This window comes from Sprattus sprattus, assembly GCF_963457725.1.
Source record: "Sprattus sprattus genome assembly, chromosome: 1".
Classification (NCBI taxonomy): Eukaryota; Metazoa; Chordata; class Actinopteri; order Clupeiformes; family Clupeidae; genus Sprattus; species Sprattus sprattus.
Window position 1 is genome coordinate 16,605,990 of NC_137920.1, and position 10,000 is coordinate 16,615,989.

General features: G+C 44.9%; 1 protein-coding gene across 1 annotated transcript in view; it reads right to left on the reverse strand.

Moving 5' to 3' along the window:
* epn3b (epsin 3b) overlaps positions 1-10,000 on the reverse strand; it is a gene marked incomplete at both ends in the record, with an annotated part of 23,366 nt that overhangs the window by 8,879 nt on the left and 4,487 nt on the right. The window contains 3 exons of the mRNA XM_080841928.1: positions 258-373; positions 9,809-9,917; positions 9,960-10,000. The exon at positions 9,960-10,000 is cut by the window's right edge and continues 247 nt beyond it. Coding sequence (XP_080698054.1) covers positions 258-373; positions 9,809-9,917; positions 9,960-10,000 — 266 coding nt within the window. The remainder of the gene's footprint in view (positions 1-257; positions 374-9,808; positions 9,918-9,959) is intronic.

Here is a 10,000-nt window from a genome sequence, read left to right on the forward strand (position 1 = left end):
ATGTACTTGTGCGATCGGTTTGTGTGTGTGTCTGTACAAGTATGTGTGTTTGTGTGTGTGTGTGTGTGTGTGTGTGTGTGTATGAGTGTGCGCGTGCGCGTGCGGTTGTGCGTGTGAGTGTGAGTGTGCGTGTGCGTGTGCGAGTGTGTGTGTGTGCGTGTGCGTGTGCGTGTGTGTGTGTGTGTGCGTGTGCGTGTGCGTGAGCGTGAGCGTGTGCACGTGCGTGCGTGTGTGTGTGTGTGTGCCTGTGTGTGTACCTTCTGGCTCTCCTGGCGGCTCATTGCTAGGGCCAGCTGTAGCTGTAGCTCCTCCTCCCCGCTGGTCTGCGGTCGAGTCTGCTCCAGATCAGACGCCCGCGGTGATGAGGAGGATGCTGGGATACAGAGAGAGAGAGAGAGAGAGAGAGAGAGAGAGAGAGAGAGAGAGAGAGAGAGAGAGAGAGAGAGAGAGAGAGAGAGAGAGAGAGAGAGAGAGAGAGAGAGAGGAAGATAGAGATTTAAAACACTTGTTTACCGGTCCAGTATTTAAACCTGCACATTACTGAACAGCAACAACATATTGTATCCGGAGGGAGGGAGAGATGGATGGAGGGAGAGATGGATGGAGAGATGGATGGAGGGAGAGAAACACAGAGGGAGGGAGAGATGGATGGAGAGAGAGATGGAGGGAGAGAAACACAGTAAGGGAGACACGGAGGGAGGGAGAGATGGATGGAGGAAGAGATCAGGGAGAGACACACAGGAAGGGAGACATGGAGGGAGGGAGAGATGGAGGGAGAGAGACACGGAGGGACGGAGAGATGGAGGGAGAGAGAGAGAGAGAGAGTATACTGTGGCAGACTACCTATTCACAGTCACTGACACCAGGCAGAGAAAAACCTTGACCAGGTACAGGCTTAGTAACCACAGTCTGGCCATCGAAAAGGGCAGACACAGGCAAACCTGGCTGCCCAGAGAGGACAGGCTGTGTACCAACTGCAACCAAGGTGTAACTGAAACAGAGCTTCACTTCCTGGCAGAATGCTGCCAATGGAAAGAAATAAGGGACCAATTCTTTCCTAAATTCAGAGCTATGCACCCAGACCCTCAGGACTTTGACCCAGGTCTGAGGTTGTTATTGGGAGAGGAAGAGAGGAGCACAAGAGTGGCAGCAAAATATATAGATGCTTGCCACAGAAAAAGAGAAGAGTCACTTCATCAGTGAACCACACACGGATACATTCCCCCACACACACTTACATGCACTCACATCCACACCACCACACATGCATGAACGCACACGCACGCATGCACACATGCACACATGCACACATGCACACATGCACACACACACACACTGCCGTTGCAAAATGATGTTTTATTTTCTACTTGTTCTACTATATTATTATATGTACTACAAGAATGCTTTGGCAATGCAAATTGTGTTTTTTTTGTCATGCCAATAAAGCTGAATTGAAATTGAAATTGAAAATTAATAGAGAGAGATGGAGATATTGGTGTAGAGATTGTAGGTAAAATGGGTACCATTCTCATTTGGGAGTACCAGATTAGGTAGGTATCTTACCCAGTGAGCAGGCGCCGGGTGAATGTGGGTGCAATTGTGTATGAATTGTGATATTGACTTCACGAGGGCCACCAAGACACACTGGTGCTGTCCTTGCAACAGCAACAATATGTTGGTAATCTCACCCGATTGGACAGGGATCAACCATTCAACACAAAGGCAGATCAATTAAGTTGATAATCCACAAATCAGTCTCATTAAATATATCAGTCTCATAAAATATATTATACTATCAATTTGGAACTCTGATTAATAATTTAATTAATAACTACAACAAAGTTACCTTATTAATAGTATGGTTGAAGGTCATTGGAGTTCTGAATAGAAGAGGTTGACAACGTCCATTCTTGTGTAACATTAAATAAACCAGCGTATATAAATCAAAGTATTTATTACACAATGATAAAGAAATAACACACAATATGTAATCTAGCTAAATGTATCTAACTAATTAATTGAAGAAGTATGTATGTGTAAGGGAGAGGGAGTGTGTGTGTGAGCGAGCTTGTAAACTCAGTATTGCGCTTTTAGGAGCGCGCCTGAAAGAATGTGTGTGTGTCCCTTTGTCCTGACCACCGCAGGTCCGCGTGCATTTGTGTGCACGTTCGTGACTATGTGGTGTGAAAAAGGACGAGCCTTTATGCAGCGCCAAGTTCGATTATGAGCTTCGCGTGTGTGGCTATATGAAGGCCAATGTATTTGTAATCGTATGTGATTTAAGATGCCATGTTAGAAGAGGGAAATGGTTAGTAACGCATGCAAGTCCCGATGTATATGAGAAGCAATCATAACGTTAACCCTTACATGGTGTGGCGAAGCCAACTACCAACTAACAATGAAAGTATATAACAGTTATGTTCGGTAAACAAAACAGATACAATACATGAACAATGGCATATGTAAACAGTCCTATGCTTAGCCAGGTTGTGAATAGCTAGCTGCCCAGTCGAAGTTACCAGTCCTTTGGAAAAGTGTTGTGCTGGCGTATCCGACGCTGACGAGGCAGAGAAGAGATGATGCTGTCCGCAGATGGAGAAAGTTGTCCTTACTGTGATGTCGTTGTTTCACTGCAGTTCAGTTCGGAGGAGTTGATCGCTCGGAATGTTGCAGTTTCCGCGAGGTCTCTGTTGTGCTTTGTTCCCGTTGCAGAGTTAGCTGCAGATCTAATTGTTAGCTGCTTTGCTTAACTTACGTTGTCTCAGTTAGCGGGCAGTGTTTGGCTAACGAGAGATTGTCTTTGTTGAAAACAAAAGAGTAGGCCTTCACCAGGTGACGGTGGAAGGACGAAGACGTGGGCTGGCCAACGCCAGAGTAGAAAGAGCGCAAAAAGAGTGAATGTATCATTTCAACGCAGTTTATAGGCAAAAGTGCGTCACGAATTTTAACACCTTGTTTTCAGCCAATTGCTTTCTCTTGCAGATAAGACTTTAGGTGATAAGGGAATTGTGGGTCATGAAGTCTTTTGTAGGACTACCGACATCCCCCCTGTGGTCACTTGATTGCACCGGATGTGTGATCCAGTGAGCACAACTATGCATAGTCCATGTGTGGAAAGAGTTCATTGGTGAGACAGTCAAGTTGTAACATCAGTACTGGGCATTTGTTGATACTATCTATTCTGGCTTAGCAGGTACAAAGTCATCAAGTTACAAGGACAAAATCAAAATAAACAGTAATGACAATGACATAGCATACAACAAATAAACCAGTGGGTCATCTACTCGTCAGGGTTAGTGAGAATAGGAAAAGTTAGGGATGTCAACTTGTTAGGCTGAGACGCAGAGATAGTGGCACCTGATACAATGATAAAACCATTTCTGGAGAATCCAAGAGTGTCTTTGTTGAATCACTCAATAGATTGGATGACAATACTGACTAGTAGATGACTAGTGACTGACTAGTCTTGGCAGCCTTTGCTGTTTTGTCCTTCAGGCATGTTCTGCTGCGGAAGGGTGTCATGTTATCAAAGTCTTAAAGCTCAAATGGCTGTATCAAGGTTTAGTGTGTTGCAGTATGGTAATGTCCTTAACTTGTGTTTGATGTGGACATGTGCCTTACTAGCTTTGTCTGCGATGTATGAAGCTAGTGTGCTACTGCGGTAGTTTAAATGAAATACCAGTTCAGAATAATGGAAGTTGCTGCTGTTGCTAACAAATCCAGGTTTGGCCTATACAACTACAAGAAAAGTGAGGTCCCTGAGCAAGCATTTGTCTTACTGTCAGTGCAGGGTGGCTTGTGTTGTTTGGCTCGACAGACAGTTAGTGGCGAACTCTGGAGTTCATGCGCTTGGAGTGTCGTCTGACTCGTGGCTCAGGGCTGTTACGCTCGGGGTAACCATAGTCAGAGGGACAGTCAGAGGCACTATCACTGTCTGTAGCCTTGCGGCCATGGTCTGAGTGTCTGTCAGTGCGATGGTAGTCATCATCCGTCGAATCTAGGGGCAGGTCATGTTTCTGGGCCATGATTTCTGAATATGGCCTTCTACTGCTTCTAGGGGATGTATGACTATTACGACGCTGATGATGGACATGGCGGTTACGCTCAGTGTCCCTATGAGGCCGTTTGTCACCCCCCTTTGGTCTGTTGTGAGGGTGAACTTGTGAGGCCGTGAATTTGAGAGACGCTTTAGTATCTGAGCAGGTAGGCTCAGTTGTTTTCCCCCTTTCTTTGGAATTGACAACAGTTTCCCAAGCCATCTGTGTCTTCTTCCTGATCTCATTCATTGAGGGGTTACCTTCATGCGTCATTAGGGAAACGTGAGTGCGCACACATGGGTGCAGGTTGCGCAAGAACAGAGACTTGAAGGTGGAGCTTTCTTCTAAGCCTGGTGCATTCTTGCCCTGGAAGTATGCATGTCTCAAACGTTTATAAAAATCCCTAGGGTGTTCTCGACGGGTGTGTTTGACTTGGGAGGCAGCAACCAATGATGCGATCTCGTCAACAGGAGAAGAGTATTCTTCTTTTAAAGCATGACAGAGCTTGGCGTAATCATTTCTGATACGGGGAGGTTGTGCCTGAATAAACTTGTGGACTGCTTTAGAGCTGGTTTTCCACATGAGTTTAATTTTCTCCCTTTGGTTTGCATTGGGTAGGTCAGTCATGTTATTGTCTAGTTCCCTAAAGTAATCGTCAATGTGTTGATCACGGTGGTCTGGGTCAAACATTTTAATGTCCTTAGCTATGAGCTCAAGCACTTCTAGACGGGGACTCTGTAGGGTCTTTTCTGAAGAAGGCGAGACTAATCTAGCATGGGAACGGACATGTCTATCACATTCTAATGTGCTTCTCTCTGGGTGAGAGGCAGATGCTGGACAGCGGTACTCACTCTCGTGGATGTATGGAGAGGAGGCTGAACAGTCTGTACATGACCTAGTCCTGCCTTCGGAGGGAAGGGCACGGAAGAAAGTGTTATTTAACAGAGGCTGAGAAGAAGGATGGGCAGTATATCTACTGGGGAATAAACTACCTGTTTCTTCTGTATCTGTTAGGGGCAAATGGGAAGTCAGGCTGTTAACTCTGTCTCTCGGTGGAGGTTGAGGAGCTGACTTCATTCCCAAGGACTGATGGTCAGTTGGGAAGTGTTCCCATCTGAATGAAGGAGGGGTAGACCTTTCACCAAGGGAGGAGTGTGAATCAGAGTAACCAGATTCACATCGGCTGAACGACTGTGGTGGGGCAGGGTGTTCTGACCTAACCTTCAGTAGCTCCTCCTTGTGTGAACAGAGTTCTAACTCTGTTGAGTGTAGGTCTCCTAGGTAGCGCATAGCTTTCTTGTTAGCTGTCTGTACCTCTTGGAGGAGACTAGCATTCTGCGCTTCTAATGCTGCATTGCTCTGAAAGGCAAGGCTGGTTTGCCTGTGAAAGTTCAGTAGCAAGCACGTTAACAATGGGTCTTTGGATGCAGTCTGCACATCATACCTGTTATTTAGTAGGGAGTCTATCTCCTTCCTGCATTCACTGAAACTCAAACTGTTAATGAGTTCAGGGTAACCGGGTTTTAGGCTTTGTGCTACGGAAGAGATAAACTGATCTACACAGGGGTTATCCATTGTTATGTTTAGCTAGAGGGGTAAGCTAAAGTAATGTAAAATAGGGTAGGTTATGAAATTACTTAGGCGCTTGGCTATGGTGTTGCAATGGCAGACACCTTGCAGTGTAACTTGGGCAGTACACTAGCCTAACCTAGAAGTATAGTTACCTGCGCTATGAGGAGTAGCTTCCTGTGAGTGAGGTGTAGCTACAGCACCATCTAGTGGGTCTAGTGGGCATAAAAGTTTGGGCACACTAACTGTTTGCAGGGGAATTACAGTCAGGGTCAGTCACAGTTACCTAAATTCAAGCTGGAACACGTGGTGGTAACAGCTAGGTACACAAGTGTTTCACAGGGCCGGTAGCTCGCTGTGGCTCTCTCTCAGTCTCTATTCCTTTCACTGACTGGAATGCGTGGCAGTCAGTCAGGTACAAGCTCTCTTTCACAGGGCCGGTGGCACGCTGTGAATTAATAAAAAATAAGGGAAACAGTTTGATTAAGCACAGTTACTTCTGACAGCTTGGCAATGTTGCATTGAATACGTGGTATTCAAATGCTGGACAGAAATTCACAATTCCTACAGAGTAGGTTTAACCTGAATGGCTAGCAGCAATAGCAAGTTCTAAGATTTCCAAGGTTTGGAAAAAGTGATAATTCACTAATAAAATATCCAATAGCTTGTAAGCTCAATTTGATATATAAAGCTTTGCACTTATTTGTAAGTACAGCTAGGGCTTAGTCCTATGACAGACTAGTGGCGGTGAGTGTTACGACTTTTAGAATAGTTTAACACTAGAATATCAAATTCTGAATTCGGCCTGAAATTAAGCGGTCATTAATATTACACAAATAATGAATGATTGCCAACAGTACTATCCTCACGCAGGGGCGCCATATTATGTGGGTAAAATGGGTACCATTCTCATTTGGGAGTACCAGATTAGGTAGGTATCTTACCCAGTGAGCAGGCGCCGGGTGAATGTGGGTGCAATTGTGTATGAATTGTGATATTGACTTCACGAGGGCCACCAAGACACACTGGTGCTGTCCTTGCAACAGCAACAATATGTTGGTAATCTCACCCGATTGGACAGGGATCAACCATTCAACACAAAGGCAGATCAATTAAGTTGATAATCCACAAATCAGTCTCATTAAATATATCAGTCTCATAAAATATATTATACTATCAATTTGGAACTCTGATTAATAATTTAATTAATAACTACAACAAAGTTACCTTATTAATAGTATGGTTGAAGGTCATTGGAGTTCTGAATAGAAGAGGTTGACAACGTCCATTCTTGTGTAACATTAAATAAACCAGCGTATATAAATCAAAGTATTTATTACACAATGATAAAGAAATAACACACAATATGTAATCTAGCTAAATGTATCTAACTAATTAATTGAAGAAGTATGTATGTGTAAGGGAGAGGGAGTGTGTGTGTGAGCGAGCTTGTAAACTCAGTATTGCGCTTTTAGGAGCGCGCCTGAAAGAATGTGTGTGTGTCCCTTTGTCCTGACCACCGCAGGTCCGCGTGCATTTGTGTGCACGTTCGTGACTATGTGGTGTGAAAAAGGACGAGCCTTTATGCAGCGCCAAGTTCGATTATGAGCTTCGCGTGTGTGGCTATATGAAGGCCAATGTATTTGTAATCGTATGTGATTTAAGATGCCATGTTAGAAGAGGGAAATGGTTAGTAACGCATGCAAGTCCCGATGTATATGAGAAGCAATCATAACGTTAACCCTTACATGGTGTGGCGAAGCCAACTACCAACTAACAATGAAAGTATATAACAGTTATGTTCGGTAAACAAAACAGATACAATACATGAACAATGGCATATGTAAACAGTCCTATGCTTAGCCAGGTTGTGAATAGCTAGCTGCCCAGTCGAAGTTACCAGTCCTTTGGAAAAGTGTTGTGCTGGCGTATCCGACGCTGACGAGGCAGAGAAGAGATGATGCTGTCCGCAGATGGAGAAAGTTGTCCTTACTGTGATGTCGTTGTTTCACTGCAGTTCAGTTCGGAGGAGTTGATCGCTCGGAATGTTGCAGTTTCCGCGAGGTCTCTGTTGTGCTTTGTTCCCGTTGCAGAGTTAGCTGCAGATCTAATTGTTAGCTGCTTTGCTTAACTTACGTTGTCTCAGTTAGCGGGCAGTGTTTGGCTAACGAGAGATTGTCTTTGTTGAAAACAAAAGAGTAGGCCTTCACCAGGTGACGGTGGAAGGACGAAGACGTGGGCTGGCCAACGCCAGAGTAGAAAGAGCGCAAAAAGAGTGAATGTATCATTTCAACGCAGTTTATAGGCAAAAGTGCGTCACGAATTTTAACACCTTGTTTTCAGCCAATTGCTTTCTCTTGCAGATAAGACTTTAGGTGATAAGGGAATTGTGGGTCATGAAGTCTTTTGTAGGACTACCGACAAGATGCAGGAACAGAGAGAGATAGAGAGAGAAAGGAGAGGCGGAGAGGAAGAGAGAGATGGATGATAGGAGGAGAGAGAGGGGGAGGAGAGGAATAGAGAGAGAGGGAGTAGATGAAGGGAGAGAGAGAGAGATAGGGAGAGAGAGATAAATAGGGAGGAGAGAGGGAGGGAAGAAAGGAAGAGAGAGAGAGGGAAAGAGATACATACTTTACTAATCAAATAGTAAAGACTTCTACAATAATACACAATCTCAAAGAAGAAGGAGAGGAGAGAGTGGATGAGGAGAGAGGGAGGAGGAGAGAGTGGATGGGGAGAGATGGAGGAGGAGGAAGGGGGATGAGGAGAGAGGGATGAGGAGAGAGTGGATGAGGAGAGAGGGAGGAGGAGAGAGTGGATGAGGAGGGAGGGGGATGAGGAGAGAGTAGATGGGGAGAGAGGGGGATGAGGAGAGAGGGGGGTCAAGGAAAGGGGGACAGGCATCATATGTTTCTGACATACTGTAATTGCACTGCCATATCACTGTGGCATTAAACATCTGTCCTCGTTAAAGCATCTCTTAACAGAGGAAGATGATGTAAACATCTGTCTTCGTTAAAGCATCTCATATTTCATGATTTAAACATCTGTCCTCGTTAAAGCATCTCTTAACTGAGTAAGGTGATGTAAACATCTGTCTTCGTTAAAGCATCTCATATTTCATGATTTAAACATCTGTCTTCGTTAAAACATCTCATTGAGCAGCCACACGAATGTGAGCCGAGAGACAGAGAGACAGACAGAATGTGTGTGTGCGTGTGTGTTAGGACATGCGTGAGACTCCGCTAGTAATCCATGTAATTGATTTCTCCATGTGGAGCTGATGGTGAGAACACACACACTAGTGTTGTCACGACACAAAGATAATGCTTTTTATACTTTCTGATGCGTTTCGGTACCATAACTAGGAGACATTTTGAGAATGATTAGATATATTATCATCTAGGACTAGGTTTTGTCATATTGTAAGCTAACATAAAAACAAAATGGATAAATAAATGTTATATTAATAATTCCAAAGCTGTCTTTCTACAGTATGTATAAAACATTAAATAGATAAAGCCCAATGGCTAACCTTAAACCACTAGTAACTACATATGCACATGTGCATTCATTTATTTCCTGTTGTGGGTACAGGGGGTGTTGTGATGACATTTTTGCTAGCTTGGGTCATACGCATGATCAAAGAGTCTCTCTGCAGTTGGGTGACAGTCTCTCCAACACCGTTACGCCGGTTTATGCTTCTGCATAGAATCTACACCATAGCCTGACGAGCACCATAGCCTGCCGTGCGCCTCCCCAAGAAATGTAACTAGGCATTGCAGCTACACAGACTGCAAGAGCTGAGATTGGTCCAGTTGCTGGACGTTAGGGGGGGTGTGCTGATAAACCAATCAGTCAGCTATGAATTGCTGACCGCTGTTTACTTTGGGAGCAAGCTGCCTTTGACTTTGTGGGTCTTTAGCTTGCTAGCATAAGCTATTGTGCTACTGTTAGATAGTTGGCTTGCCTTGCAAATCACCTCAGATATATTTTTTTGGGTTCTAATAATGGGGATATCAGATTGTATAGCGTCTATTTCTTAACTTAAACCTAAAATCAACACACACACACACACACACACACACACATGCACACACACAAACACACACACACACACAAACACACACAAATACACACACACACACACACAAATACACACACACACACACACATTTACACTCCCTCCCCCTCACACTCACAGTTAAATGACGACGGCGACCCTCTCGAACGGCTGAACTCCTCCCCATACAGCGCGGCCATGCTGGGCTGACTGCTCCTCCTCCCCGGGTACGCTGGAGGCACCGCCGTCCCCCCCATCCCTCCTCCACTTCCTCCTCCACTTCCTCCCCCACCTCCTCCACCACTTCCTCCACTCCCTCCTCCTCCTCCTC